General features: G+C 48.6%; 1 protein-coding gene across 8 annotated transcripts in view; it reads right to left on the reverse strand.

Annotated features, from left to right (window-relative positions):
• Positions 1-1,269: 1,269 nt before the first annotated feature.
• PCGF3 (polycomb group ring finger 3) overlaps positions 1,270-23,190 on the reverse strand; it is a 55,346-nt gene continuing 33,425 nt past the window's right edge. For 7 of the 8 annotated variants that reach the window (XM_024744999.1, XM_024744995.1, XM_024744996.1 and 4 more), the window contains 3 exons: positions 15,362-15,499; positions 5,843-5,923; positions 1,270-5,299 (listed from right to left, as the gene is read on the reverse strand). In XM_024744999.1, the coding sequence (XP_024600767.1) occupies positions 5,252-5,299; positions 5,843-5,923; positions 15,362-15,499 (267 nt within the window). In that variant the 3' untranslated portion in view covers positions 1,270-5,251. Of the gene's footprint in view, positions 5,300-5,842; positions 5,924-15,130; positions 15,221-15,361; positions 15,500-23,190 lie in introns of those variants that run through there. The other variant, XM_024745000.1, reaches the window with a different exon arrangement.

Here is a 23,190-nt window from a genome sequence, read left to right on the forward strand (position 1 = left end):
GAACCAAAAGTCAAAGGGAGACATTTATCCTCAGCCAGGCAGCAGGTATGGCAGAGGCCCCTGGCTGTGCGTGCTGTGTGCTCCTTTCCTGCGGCCTCCAAAGCCTCTGTCTCATGGCAGGGCATGCAGGATCACATCTGTAACAGCGCTGCCGGTTAAAGCGGGACTTGCATGTTTCACGCAAATGGAGTCTCGCTGGAGAAGCAAATCTCCCGTGCGAGCTACAGGCGGGCGCAGCCTCCCCTTAGTCCCTTGCAGCCCCTCCTCCCAGGCTCAGGGGCTGGGGGGCAGGGGAGACCTGGGCCTGGCTAATCTCCTTCTCACTCTTTCCTGGAGTCATGGGCCCTGATGAAGCCTGCTTCCTGCCGTCCCTGCAGCCCACCCAGCGCCTCGGTGAACGTGGACATTTACACGTGGCTTCGGCACCTTGACATTCGTTAGGTGGAGTAAACGATTTACCAAAAATAAGTAAAACAGGTGGAATTAGTTTCTTAAGACTAAATTTACCATTAAAGTTTAATGATCTGGAACCCACGAGAGCGTAATTTTGGTCAACATATTCTCCCTTTTTTTTCAGTTCTGGTTTCCTCAGATTTTCAAGATTGCTGTAAACTGCTTAACCTTTAAAAATTAAAAGTTAGGGATACAGTAAATTGTCTGCAATAGCTGATCGCATGTGTCAACCTGGCGGGGCCCAGTGCCGAGATTAAAATTATTCTGGTGTGTGTGTGAGGGTGTTCCCGGAAGAGATGAGTCTTAGAGCCTCCCGTGTGGGAGGGCATCACTCACCGCCCCCCACCAGGGCCTGGACAGAACAAAAGGGAGGCAGAGGGCACCCTCACGAGAAATGCGTATGCACACGTGTCCCAACACGCCAAGAGAGGGTGCAACTCCAACCTGCGGTCCACCGCTCAGGGGAACCAGAGGTTTTCTTTCACACAGGTTCCCTGGCACACACAGCTGCCAACCAAAGACAGTTCTCTCTCCAAGCAAACAGATGCGTGTGGGCTCCCAGAGTTCCCATCGAACCTCTGGCGCCAACACCGGACCAGCTTCGTGAAGTGCTGCATCCACGGTCACAGTCACAAACGCCATGTGGGGCAGAGTCATTAACCTGGGAGGGTCCAGGCTGGGGGTGGGAGGGGAGGGCCCGGTGTGGCGTGTATGCGCCACGGCACTCTTCGTTACACTGTGTCACCCGAACAGGGCACCTATCTCACGCTCTTACAAACATCTTAGGTAACAAATGTCCAGCCTCAGAGAACTAGGTAGGTTTTCCTTTTGCTTTTATTACAAGCATATAATATCAATTGGCAAAACACTGAATACAAGCTTCACTATCATAAAATCAAAACAGTTAAGCAATATTCCAAAAAAGATTTTAGATAAAAACTAGCCACCAAGAGTACAAAAAATTACACACCAACACAAAGCATAAAAAATGTAAACTTCCAAACTAAACAGTCAAAAACGTGTCTGCAGCGTCACCTCCACAATCCCCCAGAGCCCCCGATCTCCACGCGGGATGCCAGGGTCGGCAAGGGCTCTCGCCCCTGAACGCTGCATCATACGGGAAAAATGGTTTTCTTGCACCCAATGAAGCTGTTGAACTAGACATTTACGCTAATGCTACACACGTTCTAGGGGACACGTAAACTTCAGGCCCCCTTCAGATGCACCCACGGACGCAGAGGACACGTGAGCCGGTGAGGGGCCCGGCGGTCCCCAGGAAGGGACAGAATCTCAGTGATGATTGTGGTGTCGCTTGAATTGTTTTCTAACCGACTTATCCCAACCTATTTAGTTTGTTTAAACACCAAGGCAGAGAAACACGTTGGTTTATCAGCTAAGGTCACATGTGATGTGCTGGGGTGTAAATGATTTCCTGAGGGAACAGAGACACTGAACTTTTCGTGATTTATCTGCACTAAGTGTGTTTTCAATGTTTTGAGAGCACATCAGATATCCACGTACAAAGTGGAAACCAGCTGGCTTGTTCCTACGATATCCAACCCAATGACACACTTCAAAATCACTGTAAAATCCATCCTGTGGGCTTTGAAGAAAAATCAAACGAATTTCTAAAGACCTCAAATGCCATGAGGAGGCATCTAGGCCGCACGCGCCGGCGGGCTCAGGAGCCTGGGAAAGTAGCACCGTCACATCTGTGGTCGACACGGGGGCACGTCCTGGGCCACCAGCGCGCGGGGTCTGAGGCACGAGGCCAGCCTAGGCCACACGTCAACTTGCGGCCGCTGGCCGGTCACTCACTCTCACCGATGGCCGAGCCCCTTGCACAGGCCCACGCACATTCCCAGCAACAGCGTTTTCATGAGAACGACGACGGAAGAGGAAAACCAAAGGGCTGAACGCACACGTTCTGAGAGTCCGCCTACACGGCCTCCATTCAGTGGAGCAGATGCCACGGACAATCCACGTACGTGTGGCGCCGCCCGCTGGAGCCTATCGCACAGAAGCACCAACTGCTTCTCATCCAGGTAACACAAAGCACACGAGTCAGAAGCTACTCAAAGCAAAAAGAAGAAGCTTGCAGAACGCCTCACAATTTCATCTTATATGCCTGTAAATAAAGCTGGACCACTGAAACCAAACAACTGGATGGGAAAATATGATAGAAGGCTTAAAATAGAATAAATAATTTTATAAAGTTAAGTTTTCTTCTTTTTAACCCCCCAAATCTTAAATTCAATATTATATATTCTATCTGAATCTTCTATTTTCATGACACCTGTACCTAGTGAGACCCTGTGCGGCTGACGAGCCCACGCTGCCGACGAGGGCGCCGTTCGGTAACTGACAGTGTTTGTTTTACCAGCGTGAAGAGTTGTGAAAACTACTTCACAGTAACTCCATCCGTTAAGAACAAAAAACAAACTTAATAGGATCCAACCACTAACTGATCCTGGCTTTCATGCTGGAAAATACAAAATTCTGCCGTTGATGTTAAACGGACACGAGAGAAAAGTGAACGTTTCCCTCTGACGGCGAGGCCCCCAGCTCCAACCCCGTAAGGCTGCGGTCAGACCGGAGGTGGCGGGAACAGGGATCTCCTGCAGTGAAGACGGTCTGCACGAGGACATCTTAGAAAAATGGGTACTTCTGCTGCTGAGGTTTCATCAGGGTAACACGGACACAAACGCGGGATCAGCAGGTGGCCGGGCCCAGTGGGGACGGTGACGCCAGCTCTGACTCATCTCCACCTCTCTGTGTATTAAGTGCATCGACTTAGCACCATAGCAAATTCAAGTGATTGCAAAGATAGCTGCAAAGTTACAAATATATACTATGCGAGTATACAGCCAGGTTCATTTTAATCTGACCTGTGAATTAATTTTATTTGAATTTGGACGCTCACACTGTTTAATCCTTCCTTCCTTTCATCACACAGGAAAATACCTAAATTCTAACGGTACACTTCAACTGCATTGAGAACACACGGTTCTACAGAATGCTTCAGCAGAATGTGTATTTGAGGTAGACAGGTAATACTTAGTCATACACAGCTACTCACTGAACCCTTGAATAGCGACACCCTAACAAATGATGGGGGTGAACAGCAAGCGCGGGTAAATGAATCATTCAAACGGTCCCGGGAGTGACGGGCGCAAAGAGAGAGGTGAACTTAGACCAATTCCTAAGAAAAACTTGGTTTTATATTTCTGAAAGGCCTTATATTAAATCCACTTGGACTGAGTTAATTTGTTTTTCCCATCACTAAGGGAGCTGCTTCTGACATTTGTAAGTATGAAACAGGAAGCAGAAAAAAACCAAACAAACTTGAATGTCGATGAGCCCAACCACCACTTCCAAAGCAAGTTCGAGAAAAACTCTAGTCACCAAGGTGAAGTTCTTCATGGAAAACCCGGCTCTCAAGCCACCGTCAGGACCACCTACCAAGTGAGGCGGCCCCAGGACCCCAGGGCCCCGGTGATGCAGGAGGTGACAGAGGGGGAGGAGCCCAAAGGTCAGGCAGAAGCCACCGGACGCGGAGAGGGACGGCCACGGAGCGGGGACCAGCTTACCACCCGGAGAAGGCCCGTCTCCTTGCTCCTGTCTTTACACATTCCAAGTTACTATCTTAAAGGAACAAAAATGGATGTGCTGGCAAAGAGTTTATTCTCCAATTCCACAAAAATACTAACATTTGGGAGGAGAAAGGGCTAACAGAGGGTGTGCTGCGTCTGCCCGCGCCGTAGGTCATTAAGTCACTGGAAAAGCCGCTTCAGCCGCACAGGGGCCCACGCGCCCGCCCTCTGTGGCTCTAGCGTGCCCGCCAACAGCGGCCGGAGCGTGCCAGCTGCTCCACGAGAGCACGGTGACGCGCCCACCTCTGAAGGCGGGCATGGTGGGACCCGGGGTCTGCACACCTGGGGCTTTGGTGGAGACACGCCCCCTGGGCACCAGCCCCGCCCCGGACGGGGGCGCCGTCTCAGGAAAGGCGCCCCGCCACCACCATCAATCTGTTCAGCAAAACAAAAACGGGAAAGAATAAGCGGGAAGTTAGACGACGGCGCCGAACAACTTGCGCCCTATTTAAGAGAAACAATGTTTGAGAACAAGAATCGTTCTGCGAACTGTCGTCTTCCGGTCCGCCCTGCTGACCAGGCGGGGGGGGGAGCCGCGTCGGGGTCAGGGTGCAGCCCCCCAGCTGGGCCGCGGGCCCCCGGGAGTCAGGGCGGCCCTCGGCTTCACGTTCCCTGACGTGGAAAATGAAATACCATGGTTAACTCACGATACTCATGGAAGCCTCTTTTGGTATGCTTTTAAATTAAATTTTTATATATCTTCTAAATCTTCAGGAAGCTAAAGGCCACATAAATATCGTCATTCACGTGAAAAGACATTTTGTCAATAACTTAGGAAGGATTCAGTAAACGTACAAGTATGTTGGGGGCTTATCGTGAAACCTAATTCATAAACTGAACGGAAGTGACCGAGATTTTCAAGACCTGGAAAGCAAGCAAAGGTCCCGGGTCGGGACGAAGGCCATCGCCACACCCTCCCGCTGGGGCAGAGGCGGCCCGGCCGCGAGGCAGGCGAGGCGACGCGAGGCGCGTCCGTAACCCGTGCCGCGGCGCCTCGCGAGTGTGATTCGCATACAAAAGTGATAAATATTCTCTTTCGGGACCCAGTCCAAACGGTGCCCAGGGCAGCATCCCACGCGGCGGCGGCCCCGCCTGGCTGCGTACTCGCGGGGCGCCTGGCAGCTGAGTCTCTGCTGTGCCGCGGCTCACAGCAGGTCCATCTTGGGTCTGTAGTGCAGCAGGAGCGGTGCTTTCTGCAAGACAAGGGGGCGAGGGAACGGCACCGGTGACCCCAAGGGGACAGGCTGGCGACGGTCCCACGCTCGTCAGCTGCCGAAGGTGAGCCCCACGCCCGGTCCCCACACCTGCTCCTGCCTTTTCTCTCTGTGCCCCACTCGCCCTCAGACCTCGGCTCCAGCTGGGGGTGTCGGCCAGGCTGTCTCTACCCTGCTCCCAGGCAGCCCCCGAAGATGGGGTCCCACTCATCTGCCTCCTGTTCCAGAGAGAGGCGCTGCGGCTCGAGGGGACGTGTCCTCTGACTGCAGCGGCCACTCCCTCCCAGGACGTCGGTCACCTCAACCAGGACGGGTGGGGCGAGGCAGGGCCTGGAGACCATGCCTTCCCCGACCACACAACTCTGAGGCCGATGCAGCTTCAGAACGGCTGCATTCCTGACAACCCCGTGCCTGGTCTGGTCGTTATTCCTAAACTCCAGGAAACAGATGTGCCCACAAAAGCAGCTGCTGTTCCGAGCAGACTCTGAAAATCACATACAACGTATCACGTCAAAGTCTCACCTTGAATCTCCACCTTGTGACGACGACGAATTTGAGCGTGTGGTCCTTGCCAAGGATCTCCTCGTTGCATAAAATGTCCAGCTGGCGGGAGAACAAGACCTCGGTCAGCGGGGCCAAGGGCTCGGCGCTCAGGACACATGGTCTCTGGTGCCGCAGCAGTCACGCCAGTCGCTGAAGGGCCACCTGCCCTCTTTCTGGGGCAGCACAGGTGGGAAGCAGCGCCTGGAAGGCCCAATCCAGGAAGCCCCAAACCCCCCCCCCCCAGAGGGCCCAGAGCACCGGGGGGCCTCCGTCCGCACACAACAAGGCAGCGCCCCCGTCACGGGGCTCTGGCGCCCAGACTGCCTTCACTAGAGAGCACGCTGTCCCCCAACATCAGTCCCCTCTTGGCCAAGTTTGTCCCCTTCACCTCAGTGGAAAAAGGTAATGGGCTCCACAGACAGCTTCTCCCTCTTTAGTTTTAAAAGACTTTTGAGAGTGGTTTTAGGTTTGCGCAAAATTTCACAGAAGGTAGAGTTCTCATGTATCTCCTGCCCCCACCTCACAGCCTCCTCCACCATCAACAGCCCTGATGAAAACGTTCGTTACAACCTATGACCCCCATCACCACCCACAGCCTGTGGGTCACATGAGGGTTCACGCTCCGTGTTGTGCCTTCTGGGGGTCTGGACAAACGTATGGACAAACGTCCTCCATGACAGCATCACACAGAGTAGTTTCCCTGCCCTAAAAATCCTCGCTCTGCCTGTTCATCCCTCACCGTCAACCCCCAGCAACCAGTGACCCTTTCACTGTCTCCACAGTTTTACCTTTTCCAGAATGTCATAGAACTGGAGCACACAGTGGGTGCTTCTTTCTCTCAGTCGTACGCACTGAAGGCTCCTCCGTGTCTTTTCATGGTTTGATAACTCCTTTCTTTTTAGTGCTGAGTAATATTTCTGTCTGGATGGGCCACTGTTTACGTATCCATTCACTTTCTGAAGGACACCTTAGCTGTTTCCAAGTTCTGACAACTATAATTAAAGCTGCTATAAACATCTGCGTGCAGGTTTCTGTGTGGACGTAAGTTTTCAACTCCTGGGTAAGTACCAAGGGGCTTGGCGGCTGAATCGTATGGTGAGGGTGGGTTTAGTTTTGTGAGAAAGCACCAGCTGCCTTCAGAGCGGCTGCACCGTCCTGCGTTCCCAGCGGCGGGGATGAGGGTCCCTGCTGCTCAGCATCCGGCGTCGCCAGCGCTCTGGATTTCGGCCACTCTGACAGGTGTGGAGTGGATCTTGTTGTTGTAATTTGCATTTCCCTGATGACAAATGCTGTTGACCCAGATGGTCTTTTATTTTTATATTTTCTAGGTTTTTTTGGCAGCACCGCACGGCTTGCAGGATCTTAGTTCCCGACCAGGGACTGAACCCGGGCCACCTCAGTGAAACTGCTGCGTCCTAACCACCGGACCGCCAGGGAAGCCCCCAGATGGTCTTCTAAACTTCTCTCTCAGGGCAAGGGAAGAAGGGTCGGGCACCTGTGTCTCCTGTGGCTGCCATGGAAACACCATAACTTTGGGACGTGTAACTCCAGAAACGCAGCCTCAGAGTTCGGTCTGGGAGTCCGCGGGCTCGCACCCTCTGGAGTCTACAGGGTTCCCTGACCTGTGGCTGCATCCCTCCAACCTCTGCTTCCATCCTCAGGTGGCCCTTCCACTCTGTGTCTCAAAACTCTCTCTACTCTTTTCTCTGCGGGTATCAATAGTTCATTCCTTTATATTGTTAAAAAGAATTGTGGTAAAATACACATAAAATTTACCATCTTAACCATTTTTAAGTGCACAGCTCAGTGGTATTAAACACATTCATCACGTGCAACTGTCACCACATCCGTCCACAGACTTCTCATCTTGTAAAACTGTAACTCTGTCCCCATTATAACTTCCCATCCCCCTGTCCCCAGCCCCTGGAAACCCTGATTCTACCTTCTGTCTTTATGACTCTAGGGACCTTGTACAGTGGAATCAGACAGTATTTGCCCCTTTGTACCCAGCTCATTTCATTTGGCGTCGTGTCCTCAAGGTTCACCCACGTCGTAGCAGGTGTCAGAATTTCCTTCCTGTTTGGGGCTGAATATTCTATTGTATGGACGGACCACATTTTGTTCATGTATCACCTTTTGCCTACCGTCAATAATGCTGCTATGAACGTGGGGGTACAAATACCTCCTTGGGATCCTGTTTTCAATTCTTTTGGGTATTTTTACCCAGAGGTGGAATTGTTGGTGTTCGTGGTAGTTCTATGTTTAGTTTTTTGAGAAAGCCCTGTACTGTTTTCCAGAGCGGCTGCAGCATTTTACATCCACCAACAATGCACAAGGTGACAACCTCTCCGTTTCCTCACCAGCACTTGCTTACTTATCTTTTACAGTAGCCACCCTGCTGGGCATGCGCTGGGTCTCACTACAGTTCAGATTTGCATTTCCCCTATGATTAGTGATGTTGAGCATGTTTTTTTTTTTGCGGTACGCGGGCCTCTCACTGCCGTGGCCTCTCCCGTTGCGGAGCACAGGCTCCGGATGCGCAGGCTCAGCGGCCATGGCTCACGGGCCCAGCCGCTCCGCGGCACGTGGGATCCTCCCGGACCGGGGCACGAACCCATGTCCCCTGCATCGGCAGGCGGACTCTCAACCACTGCGCCACCAGGGAAGCCGAGCATGTTTTCATGTGCTTGTCAGCCACTCATATATCTTCTTTGGAGAAATGTCTACTCAAGTTGTTTGAGTTTGTGTTGAATTTTAGGAACTGTCTATATATTCTGGATAGTAATTCCTTGTCAGAAATATGACTTGCAAATACTTTCTTCCATTCTGTACAATTTTTTTTTTTTTAATTTCAAGGAAGTCCAAATTGTCTATTTTTTCTTTTGTTGCCTGTGCCTTGGGTATTCTATCTAAGCAATCACTGCCAAATCCAATGTCATTAAGTTTTTGTCCTATGTTTTCTTTTAAGAGTTTTATTGTTTTAGGTTTTACACCTACGATGTAGGTGATACATTTAAAAAAATTTATTTACTCATTTGGCTGTGCTGGGTCTTAGTTGAGGCATGTGGGATCTTCGTTGCGGCACGCAAGGATCTTTAGTTGTGGCATGTGAGACCTAGTTCCCTGACGAGGGATTGAACCCGGGCCCCCTGCATTGGGAGCACGGAGTCTTAACCACTGGACCACCAGAGAAGTCCCTTGAATTAATTTTTGTATATCGTATTAGGTAAGGGTCAAACTCCATTATTTTGCATGTGGATATCCAGTTTTCTCAGCACCATTTGTTGAAAAGACTATTGAAGGGTCCTGGCACCCTTGTCAAAAGTCAGTTGACCACATATGTGAGGGTTTATTTTTGAGCTCTCTATTCTGCTCCATTAGTCTGTCTGTCTTTATGCCAATGCCACACTGTTTTGATTCGTGTTACCTTTGGAGTAAGTTCAAGTCCTCCAGTTTGGCTCTTTTTCAAGACTGTTTTGGCTATTTGGGTCCCTTGAGAGTCCATAAAAAATTTAGGATGGATTTCTTTTTTTTTTTTCTGCAAGAAACATCTTTGGGATTTTGATAGGAATTGCACTGAATCTGTAGATTACTTGAGTAATACTGACATTTTAACAATTTTAAGTCTTCCAATCCATGAATGTGGGATGTGTTTCCACGTGCTTGTCTGTCTTTCAGCAATTTTCGTAACTTTCATTGTACAAGTCTTTCACCTCCTTGGTTAATTCATAAGTATTTTATTCTTTATGATGCTACTATAAATGAAATGAGTTCTGTAATTTCCTTTTCAGGTTGTTCATTGCTCATGTGAAAAAATGCATCTGATTTTTTTAACATCTTTATTGGAGTATAATTGCTTTACAATGGTGTGTTAGTTTCTGCTGTATAACAAAGTGAATCAGCTATACATATACATATATCCCCATATCTCCTCCCTCTTGCGTCTCCCTCCCACCCTCCCTACCCCACCCCTCTAGGTGGCCACAAAGCACCGAGCTGATCTCCCTGTGCTATGCGGCTGCTTCCCACGAGCTATCTATTCTACATTTGGTAGTGTATATATATCCATGCCACTCTCTCACTTTGTGCCAGCTTACCCTTCTCCCTCCCTGTGTCCTCAAGTCCATTCTCCACGTCTGTGTCTTTATTCCTGTCCTGCCCTTAGGTTCATCAGAACCATTTTTCCCCTAAGAGTCCATATATATGTGTTAGCATATGGTATTTGTTTTTCTCTTTCTGACTTACTTCCCTCTGTATGACAGGTCATAGACATACATGTCTAGGTCCATCCACCTCACTACAAATAACTCAATTTTGTTTCTCTTTATGGCTGAGTAATATTCCATTGTATATATGTGCCAATCATCTTTATCCATTCATCTGTCGATGGACACTTAGGTTGCTTCCATGTCCTGGCTATCGTAAATAGTGCTGCAGTGAACACTGTGGTACATGTCTCTTTTTGAATTATGGTTTTCTCAGCGTGTATGCCCAGTAGTGGGACTGCTGGGTCATATGGCAGTTCTATTTTTAGTTCTATAAGGAACCTCCATACTGTTCTCCGTAGTGGTTGTATCAATTTACATTCCCACCAACAGCGCAGGAGGGTTCCCTTTTCTCCACACCCTCTCCAGCATTTATTGTTTCTAGATTTTTTGATGATGGCCATTCTGACCGGTGAGAGGTGATAGCTCATTGTAGTTTTGATTTGCATTTCTCTAATGATTAATGATGTTGAGCATCCTTTCATGTGTTTGTTGGCAATCTGTATATCTTCTTTGGAGAAATGTCTATTTAGGTCTTCTGCCCATTTCTGGATTGGGTTGTTTGTTTTTTTGATACTGAGCTAATGCATATGATTTTTCCGTTGACTTTCTGTTCTGCTACCTTGCTGAATTAATTTATTAGTTCTGACAGGTTCTTTTTCATGTCTGTGTGTGTGGCATTTTTAGGGTTTTCTACATATAAAATCATATCATCTGCAAACAGAGATAATGTTTTAAATTCTTCTTTTCCAATTTGGATGTGTTTTATTTCTTTTTCTTGTCTAATTTTTCTGGCTAGGATTCCCAGTGTTATGTTGACTAGAAAGGGTAAAAGTGGGCCTCCTTGGCTTGTTCCTTATCTTAGAGAAAAAGCTTTTACTTTTTCGCCACTGAGTGTGATATTCGTAACGGTTTTTTCATGTATGGATTTTATTTTACTTTCATATATGGCTACTCTTTCTAGTTTGTTCAGCGTGTTTATCATGAAAGGGTATTGAATTTTGTCAAGTGCTTTTTCTGCATCAACTGAGATGATCGTGTGGTTTTTCCTTCACTCTGTTGATGTGGCATAATTATATTAATCAATTTTCATATGCTGAACCATCCTTGCATTCCAGAAATAAATCCCACCTGGGCATGGTGCGTAAAACCTTTTAACATACTGAATTCTGTTTGTTAGCGTTTTGTTGAGGATTTTTGCATCAGTGTGCATATGGGCTATCGGTCTGTAGTTTTCTTTTCTTGTAGTGTCTTTATTTGGCTTTGTTATCAGGGTTATGCTGGCCTCATGAAATGAGCTGGGAAGTGCTCCCTCCTCTTCGACCTTTTGGAAAAGTTTGAGAAAGATGGGTATTAATTCTTTAAATGTTTGGTAGAATTCAGTGAAGCCGTCAGGTCCAGGGCTTTTCTTTGTTGGGAGATTTTTGATTAGTGATTCAATCTCCTTATGAGTTACAGGTCTATTCAGACTCTCCACGTCTTTGTGATTCGGTCTTGATGGCTTTGTGTGTCTGGGAACTTGTCCATCTCGTGGGTTATCCAATTTGTTGGCATACAACTGTTCATAGTGATCTCTTACAACCTATTTCTGAAGAGTCAGTAGTGACGTCCCTGCTTCCATTTCAGATTACAGAATCTGAGTCTTCTCTTAGCTCATCCAGCTACAAGTCTGTCAACATTGCTGACCTTTCTGAAGAACCACTGATTTTCTCTATCGTTTTCCTATTCCCTATTTGGTCTATTTCTGTTCTAATCTTTATTATTCTCTTCCTTCCGCTAGCTTTGGGTTTAGCTTACTCTTCTTTTTCTAGTTCCTTAAGTTGTAAATTTACATTGTTGATTTGAGATCTTCCTTGTCTTTAAGGTAAGTGTTTATAGCTATAAATCTCCCCCTTAGCACTGCTTTCACTGTATCCCATTAGTTTTGGTACGTTGTGTTTTTGTTCTCATTCTTCTCTAAGTATTTTCTAATCTTTGATCCATTGGTTGTTTAAAGCTGTGTCGTTTCACTTCCACAATTCTGTGCATTTTCCAGTTTTCCCTTGGTTATTGATTTCTAACTTCATGCCACTGTGGTCTGAGAAGATACTTTGTATAACATCTATCTTTTTAAATCTACGGAGACAATTTGTGTCTGCCCTTCTCTTATAAGGACACTTGTTATTGAATGTAGGGCCCACCTGGATAATACACGATGGTCTCTTCATCCCAAGATTCTTTACATGTCTGCAAAAATCTTTTTTTTCAAATAAAGTCATATTCACGTGCTCTGGGGGTTAGAAGTAGACATATCTTTTGGCTGCGTCACCACTTAACATACTACAGTCTGCCTTCTGACCCAACAAAATCCACATCCATCCCACATGCAAAACACATTCACCGAACCCCAACATCTCCAAGAGACCCAATCTACTCCAGCATCAACTCCAAATCCCCAAATCTCATCTACACACCATCAGCTCAAAGTCCCAGATCTTATCTTCTAAATCACAGGAATCAGGTACGGGTGAGACTCTGGGTACGATGCCTCCTGGGGCAAATTCCTTTCCAGCTGTGGATCTGCGAAACTAGAAAACACACTATCTGCTTTCCAAATACAAGGCTGGGGCAGGATAGATATTCCTAGTCCAAAAGGGGGACACGTTAGAAGGCATAAGGGATCACTGGTCTCAGTAAAGTTTGAAATCCAGCAGGGTGAGTTCCATGAGGCTTCAGGACCTGAGAACACCTCACTGTGGGTCAAGGTTCTGCCCTCTGGGCCCATGATGGCCTCACCCACTGGGCCCCAGGCTCTGCCTTGGAGTCATTCTTCCTTTTTCTTTAGGGGTAGCTCACCTGGGCAGCTGAGCAGCTCCATCAGCCTATTTCCCGCGTGCAGAATTTTGGAAGTCTGATAGCCGTCTCTCATTTCTTCCTGTCTCTGTCCCCTTCAGTACGAGTTGGTGGTGTTTCTGCTGATAGCACATTCTTAGAAACCTTGTGAGTCTCCCATGTGTGTCAGAGGTCCAGGCTCTGCAGATCTTTCCTGGGTAACTCCTCTCTATTCCGCCCATGAGATGGCTGAGCCACCATGAGTCAAACAACTAGTCCCTTTAGCAAAAGGCTGAACAGCTACACACTTGGCCTCCTCTCCGGAGCACGTTTTTCTAACAGTCAGACTCCTAATATTACCGTCTTTTTGCAACCTGGATAGGCTGTGGCTTTTCAAAATCATCAAGAGCTGGTTCCTTTTTGCTTGGCAGTTCCTTCCCGAATTCATCTCTCTCCTCTGACATTTTATTACAGGCAGCAAGAAGAAACCAGACCACGTCTTCAGCACTCTGCTTGAAAATGTGCTCAGCTAAATATCCGTGTTCACCACTTCCAAGTTCTGTTTTCCACACACCGCAGAACACAACTCAGCCAGTTTTCTGCCACTGTGTAGCTAGAATCAACTTTTCTCCCCCATTTCCAATACTATGCTCCTTTATCCCTTCTGAGCTCTCGCCAGTAGCATCTTTAATACTCCTATTTCCACCAACACTCTGTGCAACACGCGCCTTCAAAGGTGACGGGCGCTTTCTCCACCACGCTCCGTGCTTCCCTCTCGGCCGTCCCCAGAGTCACCTTTAATGGCCACATTCATACCGATAGTCTCTTCAAGGCAATTCGGGTTTTTAAAAATCATGTTTCTCAAAATTCTTCCAACCTGTACCTCTCACCCAAATCCGAAGGCACCGCCACATTTTTAGGTATTTGTTACAGCAGCACTCCACTTCCTGGTATTGAAATGTTTTGGTTTCCCATGGCAGGTATGACAACGTACCACAAACCTGGTGGCCTAAAACAGGTACTTATTTTCTCACAGATGTGGAGGCCAGAAGTTCAAAATCAAGGTGCCGGCTGGGCTGTGCTCAGTCTGGAGGCTCCAGGGGAAGATCCTTCCTGCCTCTTCCAGCTTCTGGGGGCTCCAGGCATCCACTGGCTTGTGGCCGCATCACCCCAACCTCTCGTCTCTGTCCTCACACCATCTTCTCCTCTGTGCGTGTCTCAAATTTCCCTCTGCCTCACTTTTGTGAGGGCACACATCACTGAATTTAGGGGCAGCCCAGATAATCCGGGATTATCTCAAGATCCTTAACTTCAGTATATCTGAAAACACCCTTTTCCTGGCAAAGACCACGCTTACAGGTTGCGGGGTTGGCTGTGGACACATGCCTTTGCGGGGCCACGTCCTACCCACTGTTCTCTACAGCCCACCTCAGAAGTCGGCCTCGTTTCTCCATCCTTACCGCACTACCCTGGCCTGTCTCTCCTGGGACTTCTGCCACAGACTCCCCTCAACTGGTCACTCCTGCTTCCGTCTCGGAACCCCAGCAGCCCACTTGCCTCACAGCCTCAGGGCTGTTCTCATCACAAGCCCCCGCTTAAGGCCCCGCAGTGCCTCCTCTTGACACTTGCTGGTACACAGCCAGCTCCTGCTGACAGTTTATGTCTGAGCAGAAGTGAACGCCCTCGGGAGGGTTCCCCAACGACACCTAAGCTGATGTGCTCTCACCCCTCTGTGCACCGCCCAGCTCTGCACCACTAGGGGACACGTTTTACTTTATTCTCGGCATTTATCGGAACTGGGAAGTATCTTCTCTATCTACCCACCCGTCCTATCCATCCCCATCCACCCATCCGTTTGCGAAACTGAAGAACAGAACTTCTCTTTGTGGTGAAAATATTTAACATATCCTGGGCTTCCCTAGTGGCGCAGTGGTTAAGAATCCGCCTGCCAATGCAGGAAACACGGGTTCGAGCCCTGGTCCGGGAAGATCCCACATGCCGCAGAGCAACTAAGCCTGTGCGCCACAACTACTGAAGCCTACGCGCCTAGAGCCCGTGTTCCGCCACAAGAGAAGTCACCGCGGTGAGAAGCCCGCGCGCCGCAACGAAGACCCGACACAGCCAAAGATAAACAAATTAATTAATTAATTAAAAAAAAAAGAAAACATTTAACATATCTTGTTGCAGCCCCCTTGGCATTTCCTCTTCTCTCAACAGTGGCTTCCTGTGTTTGTGGGCTCTGGGCCTCCACTGTCTTCACCGCTATTTACTATCACACTATCTGGGGGTAGGCAAAACAAATGCAGATTTTTTTTTCTGATTGAAAATGTCCAAACAGGACTGTAAAAAGCAAACAAACCTGAAGAACTTCAGAAGTATCACTTTTACAAATAAGAAGCGACTCGTTATAGCTTCTATTTACCTCGTTGAAAGACGAGAGGTTGAGTTTTTTGGCAATGAACTTCTTTAGGTGCAGGACTGTGGCCTGGGCTGAGCAGCGGATCCATTTCCGTTTCAAGCCCCGCAGTTTGCTGCTGTTGCATTCCAGACAGATGCTCACCTTCAAGAGAAAGGACACAGCTGGGCAGGCTCATCAAGGGGGACCCTACTGGGCTACTCACTGGAGGCTTTCTTAGATATCTACTGATTCCATTAAATCTAAGAACGCTGACTTTTTTGAAATCATAAATCTGTTTTGACCTAAACACCGCAGAAAAAGAATTTCACTTTCATCTTTTTACACTGTCTTAAAAATCTGTTTACTGTTTGCCATTTTGTGAAATAAAAATCTAACACTATTTATTCTGTCTTATTAGCATAGTACTTTAAAGTAACCCGAGAATTACTTATTGATTGTGGCAGTGTGTGCTGGCCTCAGAGTTAGACCGACAAGGGCTGGAATCCTGTTCTAAAAGCTCCTGGCCGGTGGGACACACACGCATCTCCCCAGAGGCTGTGCTAAGTGCTCGGCATAACCACAAGGAACGACACGCCACACACACGGCAGGCGCACGGACCCTTCATCGAGGAAGGTCTCCAAAGGAGGTTGAGGAAGACAGCGAACTCACTAGAGAACAGCGCCCTCTGAGCAAAGGCACAAAGTCTGAAGCTCTCAGCTCCATCCTGGAAGACCGCGTTCAGTGGGATCAGAGTACTCGGTGTGTGGCAGGAACTTCCAGACAACAAACTAAGGAAAAGTGACTCTCGGATCAGGTGGTGCCTGGCAGACGCAGAAGGGAATGTGCTGAGGAGGGAGAGCCCTGGCCACAGGAGAGAAAGTCCCACCTTAGATACCTCACCTCTCCTCACTCACAGGCAAGTAATTCTCTAGCAACAGCCACAAAAAATGGCACAAGCGGACCCCCAAAATTCAGACAAAAGAATTAACAAAGGAGTTAACTGAAACATGTATGTCTAAAACTACTAGAGGCATGAAAGAAGGAATTAAAAACATAACACACTAAGAATAAAGAACAGGCAGGTATAAAAGATAACCAAATGTAACTTCTAAAAATAAAAAACCTATTCACGTAAATTAAAAATGCAATGGATGGTCAAATCACAGATTAGTCTCAGCTGAAGGCAGATCAAGTTTCTGAAAGATCAATTTGAGCAAATTATCCAAAAGAAGCATAGAGACGAAGATATCAATTAAAATAAGAAAACAAAAGAAAGGTAAGAGACGTGCAGACAGATCAAAGAGTCTAACGAACACATCACAAGAGTTCCAGAGGAAAGAAGGGAAAATAAGGGAAAGGCAAAATTTGAGAAATATCAAAGACATAAGTCCTCAAATTCAGGAAGCAAAAGAACCCAAAACAAAGGAAGTAAGAGGAAACCTGCACCCAGACAGACATGGCGACCCCTCAGAACACAGCGGGCCAAGGCCCAGGGCAGCCACAGAGGTGGGCCCACAGGCGCGCTCAGCCCACTGAGCCCAGACCCTGAGCCGACAGGAAGGAAGAGCAAAATTATCATTCAGGGTGGAAATGAATAAAGTCATCTGCAAACGGAAAGAGAACGTAAGCAGGAGAAGATGTAGCTCAGGAAGAAAAAGCCTGAAGTGGATGGACTGGCTGGGGTTTAGGAGGTGCCCAGGCAGCAGGCAAGTTCTGGTGTCGTTTAGGAGGGACAGAAAGAGACTCATGTTAATTCTGGACTTTTAAAAAATGCATTCATTTTAGAATTTCATTAGCACTAAAATAATAAAAATAGGACATATAGCCTGCTAATCAGAGGCAAAAAAGAGATTAAATAAAATTTATTAATTCTACAGAAGGGACTCAAGGGAGGGGGCACAAAAAATACAAATGGAAAGCACAAACTAAAGCAGAAATAAACCCAACTTTACTAGCAATCGTGGTAAATGTAAAATAACTTGCCAGTTAAATAAATTTTGATTCGATTTTTAAAAAACCCCCAGCTCTCTGCTGTAGAAAGTGTCACATTTAAGAAAGATGTTAAAAAAACTGAAATACCAGGCAAAAATAAAACAGACAGTTGTGTTATTACATAAAACAGATTTCTTAATAAGAAAAATCTCCCTAAGGATGGGAAGCATTTCTAAAGCTGAATGCACCTAGTAGCAAACTTAAGAATGATGAGAAGTAGAAGTCCCCAACGCAGTGGGGGTTTCAGAGTCTCTGTCAGGGATGCTGAATTCTGCCGGCCTCAGGCACACGGGCCAGATGGGCGTCTGTGTCCAGGGCCAAAGCAACAGGCCCAAGACCCCGGCAGGAACCAGCCGCACACAGAACCCTCAACCCACCACCGGTAGCCACGTGGGCACGGGCAGGGCCGCCGGCTGCACTCCTGTACCCCAGCCGGAGAGGCCTCGTGCCCGTCAGAGGTGCTGACCAGGTAGAGAGGGCACAGGCTCCCCAACTACGGGCGTGTCACCCGACGAGGAGGCTCAGTTTGTGTGAACGCAGGGGTGACCATGGAGTATGACCTACGTGGAGGAACTCAGGACGGTAACACGTTTAAACCTTTCACACAATGTTAACCTCTGGACTGTATGAATGTATTATCTGTTTAAACGCACCAAGATAAAGCATGTTTGTAACTTGTTAACCGCTCCACTGCAGTATAATGTACATGCATCTGTTTTAAGTATACCATTCAGGAATTTTTAGTAAATTTAGAGAGGTGGGCAGCCATCACCACCATCCAGTCTGAGGTCAGTCCCATCAGCTCATAAAGACTCTCGGAGCCTTGGCGGTCAACCCCGCCCCACCCCAGGCGGCCACCCCTCAGCCTGTGTCTGTGGACCGGCCTCTCCTGGACGGGCTATAGATGGGATCATACAAGACGCAGTCTTCCCGTCGGACTTCTCTCGCACAGTAAAGCGGTGTGAGACTCAGGTACACGGCAGCACCTTGCACCGCTGACCAGTTCCCACTTGTCAACATCCCCGTCAGCGCCTGTCAGCGCCTGTCTTTTTGATTGTAGCCCTCCTGGTGAGTGTAAAATGCTACTTCATTTTGGTTTTAATCGGCATTTCCCTAATGAGTAAAGTTGTTGAACATCATTTCACGGGACTATTAACCATTTGTAATTCTTCTCTGGTGAAACGTCTACTGAAATCTTTTGCCAATTTCTTAATTGGATTGTTTATCTTCTTATTGAGTTTAAGAGTTATATATTATAGATACAAGTCCTTTTCAGAAATGTGATTTGCCAGTATTTTCTCCCAGTCTGTGGCCTTTTAAAATTTTCTTAATAGAGTCCTTTGAAGAGCAGCAATTTTTTTTTTTTTTTTGGGCTGCACTGTCGTTAGGCCCCTGACCAGGGACTGAACATGGGCCCTCGGCAGTGAGAGAGCAGAGTCCGATCCGTCGGACCAGCAGGGAGGTCCCAAAGCGCAGCAGTTCTTTTCTTTCTTTTCTCAAAGTGCTGCTTGCTTTATGTTTAATTTGTCTTATTTTCTGGCCCCACCATGCGGCACGCAGGATGTTAGCTCCCCGATCAGGGATCAAACCCACACCCCCTGCAGTGGAAGTGTGGAGTCCTAACCACTGGACCGCCAGGCAAGTCCCAGGAGCAGCAGTTCTTAATTTCATGAAGTCATTTTATCAATTTTATTTCCTGAGTTGTGTTCTTCGTTTTGGATCTGAGAACTGCAGGCCTAACCCAAGGCCCTAAACAGTTTCTCTCATGTTTTCCTATAAAGGTTTTCAACTTTTAGCTCTTATATATATATTTTAATCAATTTATTTATTTTATTTATTTCATCTTTGGCTGCATTGGGTCCTTGCTGCAGTGCGCGGGCTTCTCATTGCGGCAGCTTCCCCTGTTGCAGAGCATGGGCTCCAGGCGCGCGGGCTTCAGCGGCCATGGCACAGGGCCTCAGCAGCTGTGGCTCGCAGGCTCTAGAGCGCAGGCTCAGCAGTCGTGGCGCACGGGCCCAGCTGCTCTGTGGCATCTGGGATTCTCCCGGACTAGGGCTCGAACCCGTGTGCCCTGCATTGGCAGGCAGATTCCTAACCACTGTGCCACCAGGGAAGCCCCAGCTCTTATATTTTGAGTTAACTTTCGTATGTGGTGTGAGGCAAGGCACAAATGAACCTTTCTGCACGTGGATGTCTGTCCAACTGTCCCAGCACCACTCGAAGAAGACACTATCCTTTCCCCAGTGAAGGGCCATTGCACCTGTGCTGAAAACCAAATGACCCTAAATCTTACGGGCTTATTTCTAGGCTCCAGAACTGGTTCCATTGACTTAAAAGTCTACCTTAACACCTAAAACAAACGTCTTGATTACTGTGGCTTTTTAGTAAGGTTTGATGTTCACATTTTTCAATGCATACTTTAAAAAGTAGTGGGTCAAAAAGAAATCACAATGAACATTTCAAAATATTTAGAACCAAACAGTATAATGGAAACTATATGAAAATTCAACTCAAGAAATTAAGAGAAAGTACAAGAGGGAACGTAGAAAGAGCAGAAGGAAGGAGCGACTGGCGGAAAAGAAAGCGGTTCAGCCTCTGGCAACGACAACCAGAAAGCGGGAGGCATGCTGTGATACCAGGAAGAGAGGCGGAGGAACAGGTGCACAGGCGGCAAGGCCCGAAGACAAGCGCAGAATTCTAGGGGCCGCTCCATGCCCCAAGCACTGAAAACCTAAGTGCAAACAGAAAGTTCCCTAGAAAATATATAACTGATCAAATGAACTAAAAAAGAAACAGAGGATTTGAGTAGGACTGAAATCATTAAGGAAATTTAATTTGTATTGATAGTTAAAAATCTTCCTACTCCTCTCCAAAAGAATTAACCAAGATCTGATGGCTTTATACAGGAAGTTTAACCAAAACAGTCAACAAAACTGATGCTCTTAATCTCATACAAACTCTCCTAGAGAATAAAAATGGGAAAAGAGAGCCTATCCCCAGCTCTGAGACTTACGACCCCGATACCAAAACTAAACAAATGCCTATGAAAAAGGTGTAGGCCAACTCCCGCAAAATGACTGAGAAAATGTCAAAAGACCCAACACACAGGTCCACGAACACAGAAAGCAATCTGCATGTAAAGGAACTGAGAGAGCCACACTCCCCTCCCCGGGAGCTGGAGATGGAAAGGAAACGGCCCGCGGAACCCAGGGAGTCTGGGATGGGCAGCGCGTGGAGGACGTGCCCGGGGAGGCTGGGGCCAGCACCCAGGAGTCCGTGAGGGCTGGAATAATCAGAGCATCAGACAGAAAACAGTGAAATCCTCACCCCGCGGCGTGTGCTATGCACGCGACACGGGACACACTGCCGGTCCTACAGCTGTTCCGTGTCACACGGCACCTACAGGAAGCAGCTACATGACGCACCTCAAGAAAACTCAAAAGTATAATTTTACCTGAGAAAAGGGAGCTGCACAAAGACACCTGTTCTCTGGGCTCTGCGGTTTGTGGCTACATCATACCACCCAGCTGGGATACCCGCTCGGTAAACAGTCTCTGGAGAGCCCAGCAAGTCCCGCGGCTGCTTTCTAACCCTTCCTGGGCTGAGCGCTTGACGCCCTGTACCGCACGCTGCCCACGCTCCGGGCCCTTCCCCGCCTGGCAGGCCCTGCTCCAGGCCTGGCCCACCCTCTCCCCTCCTCCCGCGCCCCACGCCTGGAGCCCCTGATGCGTCCCCGCCCCGTGGCTCCGAGCGGCCCGACCCCAGGGCGCCTCAGCCCCACAGGGCGGGGGCCCTCACGGGCAGCACGTGGCGCATCCTGGGGAAAGGCAGGCCAGGTGCCAACCGACCGGGCGCCCCCCTGCCAGCGGCAGGACACCTGATTCCCAAGGGAGCCACGATGCGGGCGGCAGGGACGCTGCCGAACAGGCGGCTGAACAGACTCCCAAGCACGGGCCCTTTGAGCCCCGCCGTGGACGAAGCCACCGGAAGGACAGAGTGTCCTGCAAGGAACAGGCCCGGGACAGCCAGGAGCAGATAGGCCGCCAGGGTCCCGATGCCGGAGAGGAGGCGGGGGGACGGCAGCAGGTGGGGGGGTCAACCCCACGCTCGAAACCGCCCACCCCCGGCACAGGCTGAGGAGGAAGGAGCTGGCCCTGCCCGGCGGGCCCGCAGCTGCCCTGGAGGACGGAGGGTGCAGGCTCTCGGGAGGAGCGGCCTGGAACTCAAGTAACAACAGAACTTATTTGAAAAAGGGAAGAACAGCTGTGAAGGGGTCTGAAGTTGAAGCCCGGGGGCTCAGGGTCCCAGGAGGCAGCGTGGAGAGCAGGGTCCCCGAGTGGGAGGAGAAGGTGGGACGCCAGACACAGGATGGTAGCAGAGACGGGCTCCCAAAGCCCTGACCTCCCCGGGACAGGGATCCTGCCAAGTTCCGAACGGGGGAAACAGTGCGCTCCTGAGGAAGGGGAACGTCTGAGGAAACGAACGTCCCGGTTACTGGAAGCCATCTGGCGAGAGCACACGGCTCAGAGCAGTGACAGACCAGGTGCGCGGCGCTCAGCCTGGCACTGACTCTCGCCCCACAGGGATGCAGCGGGGCCCACCCCCCGGGCAGGCTGCTGGCTCTTGAAAGCAACCGATCAAATAGACAAATCTTCGGCACGTTTGGGGTAAAAAAGAAAAGGGAAATATTGGTAACGATAAACACGAACACTGGAGATTGAACGCTGACGGAGCAGGGGTTAAGCGAGAGGGCCCTCCCTGTGCCTGGAGGGGCCGGGCCGGCAGCTCCGACCCCAGATCCCGGCGGGGCCTCCAAGTCCAACAAGAGGTAACCCAGCAGAGCCCAGGAGAGGGGACATGCGGGCCCCAGAGGGGCGCCCTTCACCCCAATGTTTATTCTTCTCTCCATTCACGTGAAACACATCTGAGCACACCCAGCATTCCACACAGACGCACTTCTACTCCTGTGATGCTTGTGGAAATGTTTTAGCAACACAAGCATATAAACTGGAAAATTAAGGTTCCGTTTTTCCATTCTTATACCTAAACCACACTATTTAATTATGTCTTTAATAAATATAAGCGTACACATTCTCACGTTTTACTTATTAAACATACATGCACTGATTCGAATATGTATATATATGTAGAAAGGTGGCTATAAGCAGACCTTGCTTTATTGTGCTTTGCAGGTACTGTGTTTTTTATGAACTGAAGATTTGTGGCAGCCCGTGTTGCCAGATGATGACCAATTTTTAGCAATAAAATATCTTTTAATTCAGCAATGCACGTTGATTTTTAGACATGACGAAACTACACACTAAACACAGTACCGCACGGTGGAAACATAACTTATATGCGCTGGGAAACGCCCAAAATTCACAACTTGTTTTACATAGTGGTCTGGCACCGAACCGCAGTGTCTCCCGAGGTGTCCGTCTGTGTAAATATGTGTGTGGGTAGCTATGCTACATATATACCCTGATACAGCCAATGCCCCTAAGTTTTCGTGGCTATTCCCGAGCTTTTCCTCTCCCAGATGAGGCTCAGAAGCCACTGGTTAAATTCCTATTTATAATAAACGGTTAAAGTCACAACCACGGAGATTAATTTGGGGAGAACTCACATCTCAACACCAACCTTCCATCCAGAAACATCCAACTATTCGGTTTTCTCTTACGTTCTCCCATAAGAAGAGCGTGTCTTTGTTTCAGCCTCACACATTTCTCGTTAGGCGGCCTCAGCGTTTTTATTAGTTATGTGAACAAGGCCGCCCACAGCGTCTGACAATGACACACTGGTCCCATCACCCGAACGAGCAGTTTCCCTGCGCTGTCCGAGGTGCCACGTCACAAGACGC

The sequence above is a fragment of the Neophocaena asiaeorientalis genome, unplaced genomic scaffold (genome assembly GCF_003031525.2).
Source record: "Neophocaena asiaeorientalis asiaeorientalis breed wild unplaced genomic scaffold, Neophocaena_asiaeorientalis_V1.1 scaffold1211, whole genome shotgun sequence".
NCBI classification, from domain to species: Eukaryota; Metazoa; Chordata; class Mammalia; order Artiodactyla; family Phocoenidae; genus Neophocaena; species Neophocaena asiaeorientalis.